This window comes from Rattus norvegicus, chromosome 20, assembly GCF_036323735.1.
Source record: "Rattus norvegicus strain BN/NHsdMcwi chromosome 20, GRCr8, whole genome shotgun sequence".
Classification (NCBI taxonomy): domain Eukaryota; kingdom Metazoa; phylum Chordata; class Mammalia; order Rodentia; family Muridae; genus Rattus; species Rattus norvegicus.
This window is the reverse complement of record NC_086038.1, coordinates 28,306,649-28,327,450: the sequence shown is the minus strand read 5'-3', so window position 1 is coordinate 28,327,450 and position 20,802 is coordinate 28,306,649. Positions and strand designations below refer to the sequence as shown.

Here is a 20,802-nt window from a genome sequence, read left to right as displayed (position 1 = left end):
GCTAAACTGAGAAAACCCTCATCGGATTGGCCTGTAGGCAAGTCTGGTAGGGCCTCTGGGTGGTGCTATAGCTGGGCAGGTGGCCTGGGCTGTATAAGAAAACAGGCTGAGCAAGCCATGGGAGCAGCTTCCTCCAAGGTCTCTGCCTCGGTTCCTGCCTACAGATTCCTGCCCTGGCTTCCTGACAAGGAGTTGTAACCTATAAGCTTGCTGCATCCTTTCCTCTCCAGGCTGCTTTTGGCCATGGTGTTTATCAGCCATACAAAGCAGTTGAGTTAAGTCCTTCCCCCGACTTCTCGAAATCATGTTTCATTGGATTCTGCCTTTGGTCCCTTGTTTTCATGCTGTGCGAGACTCCTCAGGAGATCGCTCCAGTTCTCGTGCCTTTAAGGACCAACCCTGGCTCAGAGCTCTGAGGGAGACATGATGCTGAGCTGCCTTGTGATCATCTCCATGCGGACAGCCTGTAGTTATTTTAAATTCAAGGCGTCTGCAACAGAACCTACCTTTCTTTCCAAATTAGCTTTTTTTTTTAAATGCTTCTCAATCCCAGTGCATGGTGACACCTTTGTTTGAACAAGAGATCTGGTGTTATTCTACCCTCTCTCCTGTTTTCATTATTTTTCTCTCTTTGGACCTTAAGTATGAGAGAAGTAGTCATTGTTGAAAGGTTCACGACATGCTCTCACTATTACTGATATCTCTGCACTATCCAGGGTTCCCATGGTTTCATTTCTCCCTGTATCCAAGGCAACCTACCTTCCCATCCTTGAAGTGCTTCTTCAGCTGCCTCTGCATGGCGGTCAGCTTCTTGGACTGCACTCCACTGTAGGCCAGCAGCATGCCACCGAACTGCCTCTCAGAGATTCTCCCGTCTACCGGGTCATGGCGTTCAAACTGGGTAGGAAGCAGACAGAGAGTTCCGGGAGTTACACAGAAGGTATTTTGGTGTGGACTGCAGAATGACCAACTGTGTTTGAGGGGAGAATGAATCTGGGGCTCAGTTCCTCACAGATAAAGCAGAACTGCATGTGTGAGATTACCACGATGAAGCTCACTATTCTCAATTACTCATATGTGCTAAGAATAATAAGACCAAACAGTTAAACCCAGAAAAGACAACCCCCGCTTCCCCCTGTGGTCAGGCATCCTTGAGAGAAGAGGACCAATCTTAAAACTCTATAAGAATTACAAAATTTTCTTTTTAGACAGGCTTTCATTCTGTAGACCAGGCTGGCCCCAAACTCATAGAGCTCTGCCTGCCTCTGCCTCCTGAGTGCTGGGATTTCATACATTAATAGTAATAACCACTCTCTAAGATCGCCCTTGCTCTTGCGTCTCAGAGAAGACTTAAAAATGATTACATATCTTATCAATTATGCTTATGCCAAAATCAAGTAGTCATGCACTTAGATATCAAACAAGAGTAATGTAACTTACAAGTTTTCTCAAAAAGTATAGCTGAATGATAGGAAGTCAATAGAGCTCAAGAGAAACATGCAACAAGAGAAAGAACTCGAGCTAATTTAAGGGTTATCAGAACAGTAAGATTCCATTTAGAAACAGAGACAAGGAAGCTCTCTTGGTCCCAGCTGCAATGTTAATTCTATGTAACATGTAATGTTGAGGTTTGGTCTTTTGCTATGTATTTAATGCTAAATACTGTTCCCCAAGGCCTTGCTGCCCCCAAGGATGAGAGACTTGGCACGTGGACCCGAGTTACACTATGTGATCTTGTCTTCCCCCCACCCCCAAGTTATCCCTGACTGGTGAATAAAGATGCCGACAGCCTATAAACTGAGCAGAATTGAGATAGGCGGGGCTTGGGGTTCCCAGGCTTGGGGTTTGAGGAGATCCATGAGGGAGGGAGGGGGAGAGAAGGAAGTCGCCATGGGTAGGTGAGTCATGAAAATATGGCCACGAGGGCGGCCAATTGAGGTTTAGAGCTGCCCAGATGGAACATGGCAAATTATAATTCAGGGTTATTAATGGGGAAATAGATTCTAATAGCTTGGAGAGGAGATATATTTGCCCAGCTTTCATGCTGATTAAGGCCTATTATAATAACAAAAGTTGTAAGTCTTTTATCTGGGAGCTGAATGATCAAAGGCAGGGTAGAAGCTGACTGAGATTATATCATTTCTACAACAAGAAACATGGTGGCTATAGGCCTAGTGGCCTAGCAGGGGCCAAAAAGACGTGAAGATTTCTTTCACATTCCTACATGGCAGGGTTGATCTGTTCTCCTGAGAGGGCATTCGCAGATGTCAGATGGTACTAAGTTCACGTCAACAAGCATTTCCCCAAAGTCTTCAAGTTGTCCAGCACTGTGTTAGTCACCGTGAGGCATGGGAAGGAGGAGAGAGTTCTGCTGGAGCCTTAGGGACCCCTGCTAGGCAGATGACACATGTAAGACAGTGATAAAAACGGAAAAGGCCAAGAGTGGATTCTCCCTAGTCTTGTTTCCTCCCTCACGAGCCGTGTAGTGCACAAGCCACGAGAATGACACTACAATAGCAACTCTCTACTGAGCGTGCGTGGCACCCAGGAGGCTCCCCTCGACACTCTCCACCTAAACCTTTGTCAGGGCTAAGGGGTTTATTGGCTCTGCTTTGCAGCTAAGAACCTGAAGCACATGCAAGTGACCGAGCTGGGTCAGCTGACGCAGCCTGTTTGGGTTCACAAAACTCCCCACTTCTCTGCAACCTTCTGGGCAGCACCCTGATATTCTGAATAAGCTACAACAGCCGGGGAGGGGTGGGGGCTGAGAGCCAGGGTTAAGGAAACGCACAGCTTCTGCAAAGGAATCAACATCATCAATACAGGTGAAAACCTCCTTTCCTACTCGGGCCCACAGTCGTTCACATTTGTCACTCTGTCACTTGCGCCGAACTGATTAATTTCTGACAAAACCCAAAGTTTTTGGGGATTTGATTTAAGTTTGATTTATGGCTCAATTTGCCATCCTGAAACAAAACAGAGGAACTGATAAAAATTCTGCAAGTGGGCAACTTTCTGCACTGTTTGAGGCGGTTCCAATAGGCTTGGGTGCCTGGGCTGGAGTTGGCCGTACAGAATTCATTTGCAGGCAGATTCTAAATCAAAGCTGTGAGCCGGCTCCCCGGGCTAGCCTTTAAGGGTCTGGGCATTTGTGCACCCCTTTCTGGAACTCCCCGTCATGGTGGAACAAGGTGGATTTGAAGTTAAAATGCTTCTTGTTTGTAGGCCTGACAGCCGCTGGCTTGCCCAGGGTTCATGAGAAGCCTTCAGTTTCCACCCTCCAAAGGCACAAACACACCTCTGCTGTGTTTCAAGGGCAGTTTCTAGGGGGAGATCCTCAAATAGCAATTCCAATGCTCTAATTAGCATTTTTACTCGTGTTTGAAGACTCAAACTTGGCTTTGGTAACATGTTCCACTATTATCAAGCAATTAGAACCAAAAAGGCTTCAACATCAATATTTGTGCTTTTCTGCAGTCTGGCTGACTTCAAAACTCATGGCTTTAGCTCTATGGCTTCACTTTGGACAGCATCTCTGTGTTTAGCCTACTGGGTCTTCTGGGGCAAAACTACCTACCTACTGAGTTTTTTCGTGCGGCAGAGATCAGGGCCTCGCATGCCAGGCAAGTTCATTTCCAAGGTCTTAAATATGGCCGTGGGGGCACGGTGGGTGGTGGGTGTTTCACATACTTACAAACTGCTAACAGACGCAAACATTCTACATGTTCAACATTTTAAAGTTGAAGACCTACTAAGTGAAGGGTTGTGAGTTTTGAGGACAGAGTTTCAGGTATTTACTAGCTTAAAACGTCAAGGGCCATGGATAGATGTTTCATGGCTGGCGATATCATGGGTACAATTATTTTTTGGTGTAGTCCAACTTGGTCTCAGCCCTCTAAGTGAGCCGCACCTGACTCCCATCCTGTACACTGTTAGGGTTTTATTGCCGTGAAGAGACACGATGACCATGGCAACTCTTAAAAAGAAAAACATTTCATTGAGGCAGGCTTACAGGTTCAGAGGTTCATTATCGTCATGGTGGGACATACGGTGGTGTGTAGGCAGACATGGTGCTAGAGAAGGAGCTGAGAGATCTACATCTTGTTCTGCAGGTAGCAGAAGTAACTGTGCACCATACTGGTCATAGCTTGAGCATATATGACCTCAAAGCCCTCCCACACAGTGACGCACTTCCTTCAATAAGGCCACACCTACTCCAACAAGGCTACACCTCCTAATAGTGCTACTTTCTATGGGCCAAGCATTCAAACCCACGAGTCTATGAGAGTCTTGGCAATCCTTTGGGTGTGCCGTTCGAGTGCTGCAGGCATGTGAGTCCTACAGGTCACTAAGGGCCTCACTAAGAGACACAGGGCATTACAAGATTATCACAGTGCAGAAAACATCTGTGTGTCTCGGAGGCAGTCTGAATCACTGGCTTGTATGACTTAGCAAACACGTGCCCCATTTAAACTGAGGCCCCTTAAGTTCCGCTTCAGTGATGATTAAGGAATTCCATTTTACTTAGTCTTGTGGCAAAACCTATGCAGCCCAGCACATCGCTAACCATTTGTGCTGCTTTCCCGTGTTTCAGAGGTAGCTGCAGTCTTTCCCTGTCCCTATGCAGCCGCAGTCATATTCTCAAATGTATACCAGCTATCTCCCCGTTGACCCCCAGGGGGCTGCAAGGCGGCAAGGAAGGGCCAGAAAAGAGAAGGCAGCAAAGGCTGGAAGATCTTTCCTGGCTTTCTAAACACAGTGCACCTTTCTCCCACCCTGCTCCTCGGTGAGAGAAGGACCAGCCTTTTGGGAGGACAGATAATCTACATTTATCTATATCTATCTGAGAAGGATGAAAAGCTAGGGAGAGAAGAAAATATGCTTTATTACAAGGACCAAAAAATAAGGTTGGGAAGAGTAGAAGGAAAAAGAAATGAGAGTCTGAAAGTGCGCCATCACTTAGCAAAGGCTTGGACATTACACTCTGGGATGATGACTTCTGCAAATCCCTCCCTTATCACGTGTTTCAGAAGGACAGATTTCTTCAGGCTTTCCTGGCTTCTGAATCACACAGAGCCAGGCTGCATGGTGATCTCAGGCCACTGAGCTGAACACATCTGTATATGGGTCAGAATGGCAGGGCCTCTGTGACACTGTTGCTTCTGTCTGGAGTTTCATGAACAGGAAAAAGGATGACAGGCGTCATTCTCTATGGGAGCCCTCCTCTTCCGTGACGGATTTTAAAGTCTGAGTTGAAATCTGTTTATGAAATGGATGGGTGTCTCTAATACAAGAGGGTCTCTACTGCTTCACTCAGGGCTGTCTGCTGGCAAGTTGAGAAAGAAGGTCTACAATCTGGGATGCAGGCAGCACAGCTTGGTGTTCAGTGAGGGCTGGTAGGATGGTCACATTCGACTCAGACCATGAGATCACAGAGTATTAGATAAACGGTGAGCCGTCTGGTCTTTTGTGCTGCTGGGTCTTTGTGCATGCTGGGAAATCATTTTATCTTTACGTGGCATGCCTGGCTTACACTAAACTATACTTTTACATTCCAAATCTTAAGAGTTTACACTTTAAAATACTTACTGGTTTAGCTGGAGCCAGGCGGCAAATACCTTTAATTCCGGCATTCAAGGTGTTGGGTTGAGCTCATGCCTTTAGTCCCAGCACTGGGGAGGCAGAGGCAGGCAGACCTGAGTTGGAGGCCAGCCTGGTTCACAGTGTTCCAGAGCAAACCTGATCTTTTGTAGCTGTTGTGTTTTGCCTGGGAAGTGTGGTGTACTCCTACAGTCCTCATTGAGCCTGTGGACTTAAGACCTGCCCAGTGGACTGTTGTGATCTGACCCCCGCCCCCAGCCTAGTTGTAGCCATTTTGCCCCATGCTTGCTGACAGCTTTTTCTTATTGTTGCTATAACATGCCTGCCAGTCACTGAGACAAGAGAAGTGACTTGACTTAGAGCAGGGTCATGCTGACCACATGCTATGTTCTGAATGTTCTGAGGTTTGTTAATCTTAAGAAATCTCACAAAGCTTTACATGGGACCTATCAAGTTAAAGGTCTATATGAATTGTTATGTAAAAAATGGCTTGAGTCAGAGTTGACCACTGGGGCTACACTGCCTGCACCTGCAAATGAGTTTTTTTGTTCATAAGCTGACAGGAAAAGATGTCTGTTGTCATAGCTCAGATAATTCTGAGCTATGTCCCTGGATTGACCAGCATTAAGGTATGTATTCTATAAACTATTCTTCCTTAACTGAGGCTGGTATTCCTATGGTTTGTGTGGTGACTATGAACCCTAACAGGATCGAAAGGAAGGAAACTGGGCTGTGTCCTAATCAGCTGACTGAATCATGAGTCCCAATCATTAGGCAGACCAGGGAAGGGGCTGTCAGTACGACAGTCCCATGTGGTACACAGACATACATGCAGGCAAAATAGCCATACATATGGAAACAGGGACAGTGATAGTAATGTAAGATAAAATGTTTGCCCTTTGTTAAAGGATGGCACACGTTTTGCTCACTTGGACCATCTTTAACTTTGTTTGGGTTTGTTTTATGTATTGAAATCTTCATTAAAGCTAGATATATAGATTTTTTTTTTTAAAGAACTGGTTATGCTTAAGAACTCTTTCCTGGTAAGTTAAGAAATCAAATATTTACCTGTAGTTTCTACATTTTCCTTTGTTTGAGACGAAGTCTGACTAACTTGCCCAAACTTTTAATCCTCTTACCTCACACCTGGAGTGCAGGTCTACTAGGCCTTATTCAAGATTTCTGTATTTTAAAGATTTATTTATTTATTTTATGTACAGCATTCTGCCTGCATATGTGACTGCAGGCCAGAAGAGGGCACCAGATCTCATTACAGATGGTTGTGAGCCACCATGTGGTTGCTGGGAATTGAACTCATGACCTCTGGAAGAGCAGTCAGTGCTCTTAACCGCTGAGCCATCTCTCCAGCCCCGATTTCTGTATTTTACACGGAGAAGCATCACCTAAAATATTAAAAGATACCTCATGGTGGAGATTAACGACAATGACAAACTCCCTGACTGAAGTTTTACACGGCTCTGATGCTGCATTTGGAATCTGAGGTAAGGGGATCCAGACTTTCCTTCCAGGGCAGCTTGGACTACAGAAAAGACCCTGTCCTAAAGAAGAAACAACCCCCCCTGCCCCCCACAAAACAAAAACAATGTGGGGGCAGAAAGGCTGGTGATGTGGCTCAGGTGGGAAAGTTGCTGACCTCAAACGAAGATTCCCCTCTCCCACCCCGTTCAGCTCCATAAATTGAATATGACAGCCCATGTAGGACCTATTCTATTGTCCCAGCACACAGGGAGGTACAGACAGGAGGGTAAAGTGTTAAAGGTTATCCTTGGCTGTGAAACAGGTCATTGTGAGCTAAGTAAGATGCTGTCTTAAATGAATTAGAAAAGTAATATAAAAAAGCAGATGAACAGTTATAGCTTTTAAATTTTTGCAGTCTGCTGAGTCTTGGAATGTATGGGGATTTTTTTGTTTGTTTTGAGACAGGATATCACTGTGTAGATCTGGCTGGTTTGGAATTCTGAAAACCTGGCTTGCTTCCAACTTACAGAGATCCATCCACCTGACTCTGCCTCCTAGGACTAGAGGTGTGGCTAGGAATTTTAACTGTCCTTTACCTGTCATATGAGCCTAATTAATGAGGTTGCCTCTTCTGAAGGAAGAGTCCTGGGTGACTCTAGGCCAGTTAGCCTGTCTTTCGTTCAAATGTGCATCCGTGTGGAGTTAGGAAAGATATGTTATCAAAGGAAAGGATGCCTAGGAGAGCCATGGCCTTCAGAGGGAGACTCTGTGATGGCAGGGACTCAGTACGATTTCACCGTAGGTGTAACACTCAGAGCTTCTGTGCTAGATCTGTGACCTACATATGCCAGTCCACAAACGGCATCCTCCAACCGCGCTGGTCTTCCCTCCCCGAGATCCTGATGAATAACCTCATGAAAGTTCTGTACAATGTTCCAACTCTCCAGGGAAGTCAATGTTTCTACATGAAACTGCCGAAGTCTATCGGGGGCTTGTCCTTTAAGATGACTTTCACCAAGCAGTGGGTGTTATAGGCCATTTCTGCTTGCAGTAACACAGAAGTTCCCCAGCTCTGCATTCTCTATTCCTGTGAGATCTGAGAGGGCCAATGTTACTCAGAGTTCAAGGACACTTTCCTTTTCATGTTGAGATCACAAGAGTTTTGGAAATAGAAAGACTGCTGGGGGGAACAAAACCCAGAAACAGCAATGCTCCAATTTCAGGAGGTAAGAACCAAGGACTAACGGTAACAGGAGGCAGACTGCCTGAGACTGATGCCGGTGCTCTTTCCCCGGAGTCCATCTTTCTGTAGAGAGAGCTTTGGCATCGAGCCAGGGTGAAAATACAGCAGCTTCATCATAGCGTACAATCAGTTTCATAAGTGAGCTAGAGACCTGGCCTGTTCCTTACTTGGCATTCAATACTGTGTGTGTGTGTGTGTGTGTGTGTGTGTGTGTGTGTGTGTGTGTGTGTGTGTGTGTGTTTTGAGACATGGTTTCTCTGTGTATCCCTGGCTGTCCTGGTACTAATTCTGTAGACCAGGCTGGCTTTGAACTCACAGAGGTCCACCTGCCTCTGCCTCTCATGTGCTGGGGCCACCATCACCCAGTATGGTTGTGGGATTTTTTTCGTTGTTGTTATTGCTTAATTATAATTTCAATTTAATGTGCATTGGTGTTTTGTCTGCATGTACGTCTGTGTGAGGGTGTCAGATCCTCTGGAACTTAATTTGGAGACAGGTGTGAGTTGCCATGTGGGTGCTGGGAATTGAATCCTGGTCCTCTGGACGAAAGCCAGTGCTCTTAACTGCTGAGCCATCTCTCCAGCCCAATGCAGGAATTAGGAAGTAGTAATGGTAGTCAAAATACAGAATTTACGTTGGGCTTGGTTATTCATAATCCCAGTGGCTGAGACAAAGACAATTCTGGGTGTTTTGGTGCATGGCTAAGAACCAGGCACTCAGGAGGCTGAGGAAGGAGGATGAGCTGGAGATGAGCTCAGTCTTCATGGTAAGATCCTGTCCCAGTAGAGAGAAAGAAAACCAGCAAAGGAAAACATGGAAGAGAAATACAATTATTACCCAACCTCTATCCCCCTAAGGACAAATACCTTTAAGAAGCAGCCTTGGGGAAAAGACACAAAGATTTCTTACTAATAAAGGGAGAAACTGTGTAAGTCAGAATACATAAGCCACCCCGTGCAGACGAGATGTACACACTTTCAGTGGGTTCCAGCATGCCGGGGATTAGCCCATCTCACTGACACACAGAGCAAACTGCCCGGCTATGCTGCCCATATGCCCGGCGATTTCTCAAAACAACGAGATAGAAATGTAAAAGCCATCGGCTGCAGCCGGGAGAACCCAATCACCTTTATCCTCTCTGTTCCAAAGGAGGTGTTCATCAGTTGTGACAGGACTTGGAATAACTAGTGACTCTGGAGGAAGGCTTGTTTTATGCTAAGGACGTGGGTAATTTTTCTTGTTGCCATTTTTCCTGTCTGGGTTGCCCCGCCTCATCTACTTGTACAAACCTGTCCTTCCCTGAACCTTACGGCTCTACTAATGACCCCAAACACAGTCAGCTTCCCAGACTTTTCTGAGCTCTTACAACAGGTAAGGCCTACCTACCGGGTGTGTCCAAGTCGTAGCCTACAGGCTACTAGCGACCTGGGGTAGCTAGGAATGCAAGCCAACACAAAACTGTCAGCTTACTGAGAACAGGAGGTATTTTTGTACTTTTTTCATAACTTGCTTGTGTGGTTCCTAAGTGTGCATTCCATAGATAACAATGTGTCACAACTGCACCTAGGGGCATTGCAGGTGTGGCTGCTATGCCACATGTGTGTCAGTAGGTGGCAGAGGAGAGAGACTGACCTGTGAACATCTGAAAGAGTAGCAGCTGAATACGGCCTGAAAACAAAAACAAAAACCCAAAACAATGTGTGTCAGTGTCAAGATGTTGGACATGCTGGCTGGTACAACAGAGGAGTACACTCTGCACTGTATTAGGCTCTATATGTCCATGGTGCCTGTATCACTCATTATACACTGCGTACAAATTCTTTTATGTTTGTGGGGTGTGTGTGCGCGCATGGGCATGCACACAGGCTCATACATGCATACAGGAGTCAGAGGATAATCTTGGGTGGTGGTCCTGTCTTGGTTTTTTTTTTTTTTTTTTTTTTGTAACTTTGTTTTTTCCCTTGGTTCTTCCCCCCCCCCCCCCCCCCCCCCGGAGCTGGGGACCGAACCCAGGGCCTTGCGCTTCCTAGGCAAGTGCTCTACCACTGAGCTAAATCCCCAGCCCCTGGTCCTGTCTTGTTTTCCACAGGATCTCTTGTTCTCTGCTCCTGGGCTCTGGTCCATGTGCTTCCGTAGCAAGCACTTTACCTATTAAGCCATCTCCCAGCCCAGTATCTCGTGCTTGGTTATATACAGTGCTCGGCCACACAGCACATGCTTATTAAATAATTTGGGTTGAATGAGTCTCTGACTCATTTGTCATCAAATGGGCACGGACGATACCCTTTGCAGTAGAGACTGCAGCAGGCCTAAGGGGAGATGGCACATCTTCTTTAGATTTCCCAATGATCCCTAAGGGTCAGGCGAGAACCTTGAAGTAGCACCTAAAGCTTCAAGGAGATGCCTAGGAATGGGCTCTGCTGGCTAGGAAGGACAGCTTGCTTCTGCAGGGTCAGTTCACATACGACAAGACCGGAAGAAACAATACAAACAGCCAAGTACTACGACAAGCTTGTGGGAGGTCGTGGGCGGAATGGCAGTTCTGTGCAAGCCAAAACAATTTGTACTGAGATCTGGAAGCCGGCTGGAGTGATACATTAGGCAGGACTGGCAGGTACATTTGCTCATTAAAAGTGAGAACCAAAGAATCCATCAGCAAAGTCCTGTGCTTTCTGCCACTTTCTATTAGAAAACCACCGCGTCATCGAGTTTATGAAATCCACACAGGATAGATGGGAAATCATCAGCATAGCACTGTACCCCATTAGGGAGGTAGGAATGGTTTGATCAAAACACAGAAGGACCCTGTCTGTAACTTAGAAATCTGAGTCTCAGGACTTGCCCTCTCATTTAGCCTCTGGACCTGGTACCCCTGGAAAATACTTTCATGCAGCCCCATATTCTCTTTGGCTGTGTGGGAGGACCAGGCTACCCCTCCTGCATCCATTTAAAAAGTATTGCTTGTCTGTCTGTCATGGAAGTGAATCCAATAGAACATGGCAGCAAGAAAATCTTCTCGGCAGTCGGAGGGACTCTAATTTTTTCCTCCCTTGGACAAATACCAACTATGCTCCTGTAGGCAAGATGTTTAACTCGTTCAAGCCTTGGTTACTTCATTTATACATGGGTAAAATGATAATATCTTTCTCTTGGGATTACCACAAAAGTTAAGTTAGATAATACATGCAAAATTATCTCCATTGATTTTTTTCTCAAATTTTAATTTACTACTTTTAATTAATTTACTCAATTAACTTTTGAGATTGGATCTTACTAGGATGGTCTGAATCCTTTTGTTTTATATTGCTGAGAACTAAACCCAGGGCCTTCTAGCTCATGAGGCAAGCATTTTATCACTGAGCTGTGATTACAGACTCCTTGAGATAGTCTTTTATATTTTAAGAATTATTATTGTCCTGGGATTTAGGCGTGAGCGTGAGGTGCATGTGTGTGTGTGTGCAGGAGAAGGCACTTGATGCCTGGAGCTGGAGCTATAGGTGGTTGTGAGTCATCTGCTATGGGTGCTGGGACCTGAACTCAGGTCCTGTGCGAGAGTGGTGCACGTTTAACTGCCACAGTGGGAACACGGCCCAAGAATGGAGTTCAAAGAGAATTCCGAGTGCTTAGAAACTGCAAGAAAACAAGAGTCTGGTGACCGCGGTTTCTTTGAAACGCCTAACTGTTTATGGCAGGTGTTTTCATGCTCCTCCTAAGTGTAGTTACCGGTGTGGCTCTGTGGGAGAACACAAGAGGCTTGTCCTTGTGGCTGTACCATTTTTCACATGATTCTTCTTAACACTCAGAGAAAAAAGTGCTCTGAATAAAGTTGGCTATTGCATGAGCTCCTAGTTTACTTCATTTTTAGGCCCTGGTCTCCCAGGTTCATACTGCCAACTATAGCAGTAAACATGCCACACCGCCATGCCGCTGCCGCCACCACCACCACCACAAGCACCACCAAACTATGTTTGCTGTGAGTGCTTCCACAGCCCAGAAGAGGGCGTTAGATACCTCAGAGCTGTTGTTCTGGGTGGTTGTGGGTTGCCTGACTTGGAAGCTGGGAAGATAAGGCTCTTAACTGTGGGGCCATAGCCCAGTCCCACATTCTAGTATTCTGAAATCAGTAGACTGCCTAAGACTGTTACTGACCAGAGGGCACCTATACGGTTGCTGTCTCCTGCAGAAACAAGTCAAAGTTTGCAGAATGGGTGCCAATAGTTTAGAAGAATATTCCAGAAAACTATGGAATTTTCTCTTCAAACCGTGATGGCTTAGGACAACAGATGTGGGAAGGCAGAGTGGACGATTCAGAACAAAACAGTCAGAGGTGCTGGCTCTCCAAGGAGGGGGAGTTCATTTACTTGCATTTCCCTCTGTGTCTGCACAAGAACGCCATGTATCAGAAGTCTAGGACTTGGGGAGTACTGTAAGCTTGACCTTTACTGACGGGAAAAGATTCTGGCATGGTGAAAAGACTTGTCGTGGCAAGCTCAGCAGCGTTTGCCTTTCTTTCTCAGTGAGAAGATGATGGTGCACCCTGAAGTGTGGTAGTAACCAGCCTGGCACACACAGAGCTCAGTGAGCATTAGCCACTGTGCATACCAGAATTAGCAACAGGTCTGGGGTCAGAAGCTGGTTTCCTTCAGCCACATTTAAAAACAAGATCTGGTTCTTACTTCTGCTGTCTATCTGTGTGAATGTGTGCTGTGCGTGTGTTTATATGTGACCACAGAGGCCAGAAGAGGGCACCTGATCCCCCAGAGCTACCGGGGATTGTGAGCTACCTGATGTGGGGGCCATGAACTGAACTAAGGTCCTGTAGAACAGCAGCAGCACGCATTCTTAATCACTGAGCCATCTGTCCAGCCTCCCTACAACTACAGAGAAATGTGTCACCTTCTATGAAGGTAACATAATAGAGGGGACAAATGCGGCCCCACCCTTGGCTGAGGAGCTGCGGTAGCTGATGACGGCTGGCTGCTGGTAGAAGGCGAGTTACTTTTCTTTGGTGGTCACTGGTAAGATGCCCGTGCTTCAGTAAATTATCCATGTGCATGCTCACACAGGCTACCCTGGCCAGCACGCCCACACAGGCTACCCTGGTCAGCACGCCCACACAGGCTACCCTGGTCAGCACGCCCACACAGGCTACCCTGGTCTGCACGCCTACACAGGCTACCCTGGTCAGCATGCTCACACAGGCTACCCTGGTCAAGCGTAGTGGCTCGCAATGGAATAAAAGGCAGGAATGAAAGAGGGGGTGTGCTGGAAAGAAGGGATCCAGAGGGACTAGGAGGGACAGAGGATGAAGAGGGTGTGGATGACTTTGATTCAAATACCTTATGCAAATGTGTGAAATGACCAAAGGGTAAATTTAAAAAGGGAACATAGCAAAGCTGATTGAGAAAGGAAGGTAACAATTGCCTCTTTCCCATGCCCACGTGAATTTCTTGCATGTAGGAGATAGTATGAACTATGCTTGGGATTAAAGGCTGAACCATAAACTCATTTTCTGAAAGCTAGGCTTTGGTATGGAAACTGGGGCTGTAAGGATAATCCATAAGCCCCGCATTTACTCCAAGTGGGGCCCAAATTAATGGGCTGCAGGGCAATGATGATTAATTCCCCCTATTTGCTCTCTCATTTGTGCTTCATGGTACTCATTCTTTGACAGAGGCAGGACAGCTAGGGCCTCCACTTACCGCGGAGTCTGCGCACTTACTAAGATACAGTTTGCACATTTTTGGGGGTGTTCTAAATCATTCACATGAGGTTCATCACTGGCTTGACTACAGCTATGGCAAAAGCTGCAAAGCTTTACCACGCGGTAACCGAGGCCGTGAGGTGGTGCAAGTCTCTGTGTTCCCACCGGGAAAGGGGAGAGCAGAGTGGGACCTCTTCTCAGGGAACCAAGTCAGGCTGCTTCTCTGCACACAGCGGCAGTGGCATCACGGAAATGGCTTGGCTGAAGCTTTCTTTCTGCAGGGACAGTTTCACAGAGCCAAGACTCAAAGAAGATCAATCGAGGAGAGGGAGAAATGGTGGTATTCAAGGACCTGCCATGATAGCGACTTGGCCTCCACAAAGGGTCAGCTGGGAGGCAGAAGTCTGCTACACTAGAGCTGTTGACCCGTTCTGGCTGACTGATTTTACACATGCAAGTGGAGCTAAAGATTAATTTGTGTAGTCTGAATCTGTTCGTCCCCTCCTGAAACAGTACCTTGCTTGGAAAACCCTGGTTACATTCATAATACGACTTGTTCTTTGGGTTTCAGAGAGCAAGTCTCAGCTGGTCTCAGTTTTTGAATGAATGGTACCCTTCCCCCATTTTAAAGACCCATTTATTTTTAATTACGTGTATGTGTCCATGCATGGGTATGTACATGTGAGGGCAGTGCCCATGAAGCCAAAGGACACAGATCTCCTTGTAGCTGGAGTTGTAGGTGGTTTTGAGCTGCCAATGAAGGTGGTGGGCATTGAACTTGCGTACTCTGAGACAACAGCAATGAGTAATCTTAACCATGAGCCACTGCTCCAACTCCCCCATCCTTCGCCTGATCCCTTCTTTAACTGGCTTGATCTCTGTCTCTTGTTTTGGCGGCAGTAACAATGGAACCCAGGACCCTGTGCACAATTACACGCTCCTCCTGAGCTATGCTGATTGGTTGGCTAAATCTTATCATTCTCCCCTCTGGTACACAAGAGGTTCTCTGCATAGCCCTTGGCTGTCCTGGAACTCACTATGTAGACCAGGCTGGCCTCAAATTCACAGAGATCTGCCTGCCTCTTCCTCCTGAGTGCCAGGGTTGAAGGCAGCATGCCACCATACTAGGCTAATCCTATCGTTCTTAGTTCTCGCCATCCAGAAAGCCATTACGTAGGCCGTGGGCCAATTCTCATTAGCTGTTATGGAAAAGTTAATATTTTCAGTATAGTCAAGTCCTGTTGGAAACGTTTTAGAACAGGAATGGACAGTTAGAAAGGAAAGCACGGTACACAGAAGCTAGAACTGAGACTGAGTTGGCTGAGAACAGAGTGGCAAACGCAAGGAAGATCGGGAGTGTGTGCCTAAGAAACATGCGTTCACTGAAGCGTTCGTCTATGAAGGAGAAGAGACAGCCAACAGGACAGGTAAGAAAAAGGTACAGACAGCATATAGAGGACCGGAACATCATCAGTATCAGAAAGAAAGGTGTGGTCCTTCAGGCCTGAGGTCCCAGGACAAAAGAAGCTGAGGCAGGAGGATCTTTAGTTGAACAGCTTGGGCTGTGTACTGAGACCCTGTCTTATGAGATACCCCTAGAAGAAGAAAGAAGGAAGGAAGGAAGAAGGAAGGAAGGAGTAGGAAGAGGAAGAGGATGAGGAGAGCAGTAGTATTTCTCTGAGAATAGGAAGACAATCTAATCTTTTAATCTGCCTTTATTTTTGAGACAGGGTCTTCTGTGCCCAGGGTGCTCTCTGAAGCACTTCTGCCTGACCTTCAGGTCACATTGCTGCTCACCGGAACCAAGGATTCCCGCACGTCAGACAGGTGCTCTACCCACTGGGCTACATCCTCAGTCGCCATTGACTCCTTTATGATGACAGTTGTGAAAAGAGCCAGAAAACAAAACAAAACAAAAAAACCCCAAACAAACAAAAAAACAAAACAAAACAAAAAAACCATGGAGCATGTCTGTCTGTCTGTGGCAGTCCTCTAATTCGCCCTAGTTCACCCACTCACTGGCTAGTCAAGCTCTTCATAAGACCAAGGAAAAGCTGGTAAGGTAGGTGGGTCATGTGAGAAGTCCCCAGCTAATGAAGTCTTTTAACTCTTATTTTTGTCTGCTGGGCCCTTGAAAGTCTTTGAAGGTTGTGTATGGTCCACAGAGGTTTGTGATCGCAGGGGCCCCTTCCCACAAAACCCTCCAGGCTTTGAGGTGATTATTTTTAGTTTTTCTAGTTGCTTTAAAAAAGCTTTTTTTTTTTTTTTGGGTAAACATGCTTAAAAAACAAAACAAAACAAGCTGGCCTCAGCAAAAAAGAAATTCTGAACCCCAGGAGACGAAGGTGGCCAGGAGATGGGAAAGGGTTGCGGGTGAGGGAAGGAGAGAAACTGGGCTCCGGATCCTATGAGGCCAGCAGTCCTGGTTTCTGTCAGCCTCTTCCCCATGTGCTCCTTGGGTCTGCACAGAAGATGGACAGCAGGGAGTTACCCTGTGGCTATGACTTTTATTGCTCTAGCACAATTGCCAGAAGGGGCCAGCTGTCCCTCTTCCCAGTGTGGAGAAAGTCTGGTCAGTTCTTCCAATGAGGAAGGCAAGGAGGGGAGGGCAGAGGAATCTTTGTCAACAGCTGAGGGGGAACCGAGGAGATGCTAGAAAGGGAGCGTACATGTACATGTGTCTGTCCAGCACCTGTGGGTGTGTCCATCCAGCATTAGGCTCTGATCCACATCTGAGGAGATGCTCCTTAACACTATCCCCAGAGCACACGTTTACCTTCACGTCAGCTGTGCCAGGTTTGAGAGCAATGAAAGGCAAGAGTGGCTATGGGGAGACAAGGCAGTTGAAGGGGACCACGTGGAACTGGTGAAGCTGAGAGCAGACAGAGCTGGAAGTGCGACGGTAGGCATGGGTGGACTGAAGGTACCGACTCCTTTCTGCTTCACTAGCATTTCTCAGAGTGTGACTCTGACAGCCTGATAGACAGACAGATTGCCTCATATTCTTACTGTTAACTTTACTAAAGGGTCATCAGGTATTCTGTATTTTCTTTTCCTCAAAGATTTTCCTTTTGCTGGTTCTAGAAGTGTATGGAATAACACTTCCTTCGATCCTAAGGTCTTTCAGGGTCTTATTGGATTGGACGCTGCTGCTATGTCAATATGAACAGCCATTTCACAGTAACTAGGGCAGTGGTGACTCTGGAAGCCACGCCCTCGATCTTCCGGAGCTCTCTGCCCTCTGGCGCTCGCCAGGGACCTGGTCTGCAGAGCTCCTGAGACACAAAGGGTGGACACCATAGCCATTCCATGGCTCCTGCCTTCCGCTCTGGCTGTCAGACAGCTGGAAGGCAGTAATAGGCCTTGTCACCTCAGGGGCCTGTGTTACCTGAGGAGACTGGCACTGTTTTGTAGTTGGAGGCGGAAAGGATGCTAATGAGTGCGTTCCACCAGGACCTGCAGACTAAATACACTAAAACCATGTCACCGTGGCAACCAGAGGACAAGCTGCTTGGTTTCCGTCATGTACTTAACAGCTAATGATGGCACGCGGAGACAGTTCAAGTGTTTAAAGCTATTGGTACCCAGGGTTGAGCACACACTATCACAGCTCAGCAGGAGCCATGCTGCTTTCAGCTGTGGCCCTGACTCCAGTAACAGATGGGCCTGGGGACGGCAAGCCAGGGACGGAAGTGAGCCTCTTTGGAAGGTGTAGCAAGGACTCGAAGGCTATTTCCCATTAGTCCAGACTGAACTTGGGTTTATTATGCTGAGTGGGCTCCCGGGCCCAGCTGCCAGTGCATATGTAAAATCTGGTTAGCTTTGGCCAGTTAATGACTGCATATTCAGATAAATGGCCGCCACCCTCGCCTCATGAAGCAATTCCATAGTTTATTATTTCCCCAACAGAAACTGAATGTTAACCACGCTCACATCACACCTGTGGTTACACGCAGGAGGAGGAAAATCAAAGAGATGGCTCCCTTAGGTATCCTAACTGTCAAGACTGTAAAGCTATTAATCAGAAGTGAGCTACGCTGGCGAGCCAGATCCATGTATACCATGAGATTCTCTCAGACAAACGCAAAGATAATCTTGGAGAGAGAGAAAAGAAAGGCGGAAGCCACTCGTGTGATCTTTGAAATAAGTAGAGGCTGAGATCAGTAGCGGACAAGAAAAGCTGCAGGATTACTCCAAACTCAAATTTTAAAATCCAGTCTTGATGTCAGATACACTGTGACAAAATCTATGTTCGTGTACACCAACAGGAATTCCTGACTTGGTTCCAACTTCTTGGGTTGGTATCCCAGACACCTAAGGCTTCCATTAGATGACTAGCTAGAAATTATACAAGAGTATAACCAAATAGCTCACTTCTAACTTAAAAACTGACGTTCACTAGGCCAAAGAAATAATTCAGACACCCAAGGCTATCACTAAATCATACATTATATTGATTTTTTTGGTCACATTTTTTAACTTTTTGTATCACATTCCACATATTACCAGAGTATAATTCCTTAAACAAAGAGTTAAAAAGGGATCTATGGATTTAAAGTACATTATCAGGGTGTCAAGGTAGAATTTCCCAAACTGGCTACAAAATAAAAACCCTACACTTGTAAAGTAATCTTGGTATATTCCTCAAATTGGCAGAACAAATTACCAGTATGAAAGTGTCCGCATACTATATTGCTTTGACTGTGAAATGATGTTTGTTTGCAATGCCCAAAGCGAGGGCTGTAAATGGCGGCCACAAACCACGGTGTGTAGCACAACAGGGGCTTCCTTAGTCTCTACATCTCTGTTCCTAGCAGCAGTGGGGAGACTCAGTACAGAGATTTAGGGGCAGTATCTTAATGGATACAAAAGGCTGGAGGGAGACCTTGTTCTTGAAGAAGGGCAGGGCCTGGAGCATGGGCATGTGGGCAGTCTGGATCACATGCATGCACAGCTGGGCTTTTCCCAGCGCAGGCAAGGGATCAATGCACAGGGCTTAGCTCCTACAGGGTAGCATCTGTCCTGCTGGAGTGAAGGAATGAGGAACTCACCTCTCTACTCACTACAGTCAAAGTGAATGAGACATGGGGGAGGACTTCCGAGATCCTGAACATCTAATCACCAGGAAGGAAGACACTCCTGGGAAGAGCAGGGGTGGGGCCAACTGCACATGCTAACGGAACTGTCTGGTCTTGGCTCAGCCTTCCTAAGGCTAACCTTGTACCCTGGGAAGGTGGTAAAAGATTAAAGATGGCATCCAACATTCTGCTTCTAATACTCCTAAGCTTGGGCAGTCCTCTCCTGCAATGGACCAGGGTCAGTCAAAGACCCGTGAGAGGCTGATGTCACATTCTGAGACTCCACAAAGTGGTCCTTAGAAAGGGAACCGAAGCCTTCTGCCTTCAGCTGTGTGAGTGACCTTGCAGGGGGAGCCTGGGGCTCAGTCAAGCCTCAGCTAGACCACCTCTGGATCCCCGTTCCTTGAAGATTCTGTGATATATTTGCTGTTTTAGGCAGGGAGAACAATCGATTTTTATCTTCTGGCACAATGAACTCAATATAGCTCATTAATTTCCCAGCTGATATATGCTGCAAGTCACTGACTTTGGATTAATTAGGGTAATTTCTCATCCACTAACAGTTAACTAATATGCAGTCTCAGAGCTTTGGCTTTGGAGGTAAGGTATTAGAAGCCATTTCAGTTCCTGTGTGGGAAATGGGTGTAAGCAGGGCCATTTATTTACTAGTGGTGACACCAGAGGCAGAGCTGGTGTCCCAGCAACACTGACGTTGCCTTGGACAATAACAGATGTTAAATTAATAGAATATATTCACTTTTCATGTGTGTGTGCAGGTATACATGTATGCATGTGCATACAGAGGCCCAGCACAACCTTGGGTGACTTGACTCAGGAGGAGCCACTTACCTTGCTTTTTGAGGCCTCTTACTGGCCTGGAGCTTGCCAAGTAGACTAGGCTGGCTGGGTAGTGTGCTCCAAGGGTCTGCCTGGCTCCCTCTTCCTAGTTACAGCATGTGTTCACCATGCCTGGCATCTTTACTTGGGTTGGAGGGGGTGGGGCATCAAACCTAGGTCCTCAGGGTTATGAGGTCCCTTTCCTGACTGACCCATCTCACCTGTCTTATATTAGCCAATTCACTATAGCCAGCATTTTGAGTATGAAAGTCAGAAGGTGAATGGGAACACAGACATCATAGCCACCTCCCTACAGGTAAAGAAATTCTACTATACCAGTGGGACACTTCAAGCATAGCCCTTTGCTCCCCCCACCAGCACCACCAGGGTGGTACCGGAATTCTACTCAACGTCTCATTCACACTAGTCAAGTGCTCTCTACCACTGAGCTATGTTCTCAACCCTCTCTGCCAATGTTAAAAGTGCAGGAAATCCATTAAACCAATTTCAATCTCTGCACTGAAGGTAGAAGAAGATATATTAATATTCTGAGCAATTTTGTGTCAATAATTTTATATGATGCCCAGTAAAGAGGAAGTGGCCATCGTGATCCTGTACCTATGGAAACTACATCACTTTCCACTGTACTTTATTTTAATAAAATGAATTTAAATCTATGGGGTTTTGTCTGTCTGTCTCTGTGTGTATCATGTGCAAACCTATGGAGGCAGGAAGTGTGTTAGAACCTCAGAGGCTCGAGTTACAGATCTTGTGAGCCACCAGTGGGAGCTGGGAATTGAACCTGGGTCCTCTGGAAAAGCAGCCAGTGCTCTTATTCAGCAAGCTATTTTCCCATCCTC

At 46.5% G+C, this 20,802-nt stretch overlaps 1 protein-coding gene and 1 pseudogene across 1 annotated transcript in view; one reads left to right on the top strand and one right to left on the bottom strand.

Annotated features, from left to right (window-relative positions):
• Micu1 (mitochondrial calcium uptake 1) overlaps positions 1 to 20,802 on the bottom strand; it is a 146,155-nt gene that overhangs the window by 30,478 nt on the left and 94,875 nt on the right. The window contains exon 9 of the mRNA NM_199412.2: positions 760 to 897. Within this exon, the coding sequence (NP_955444.2) occupies positions 760 to 897 (138 nt within the window). The remainder of the gene's footprint in view (positions 1 to 759; positions 898 to 20,802) is intronic.
• LOC120099025 (small nucleolar RNA SNORA17) lies at positions 9,880 to 9,966 on the top strand (annotated as a pseudogene).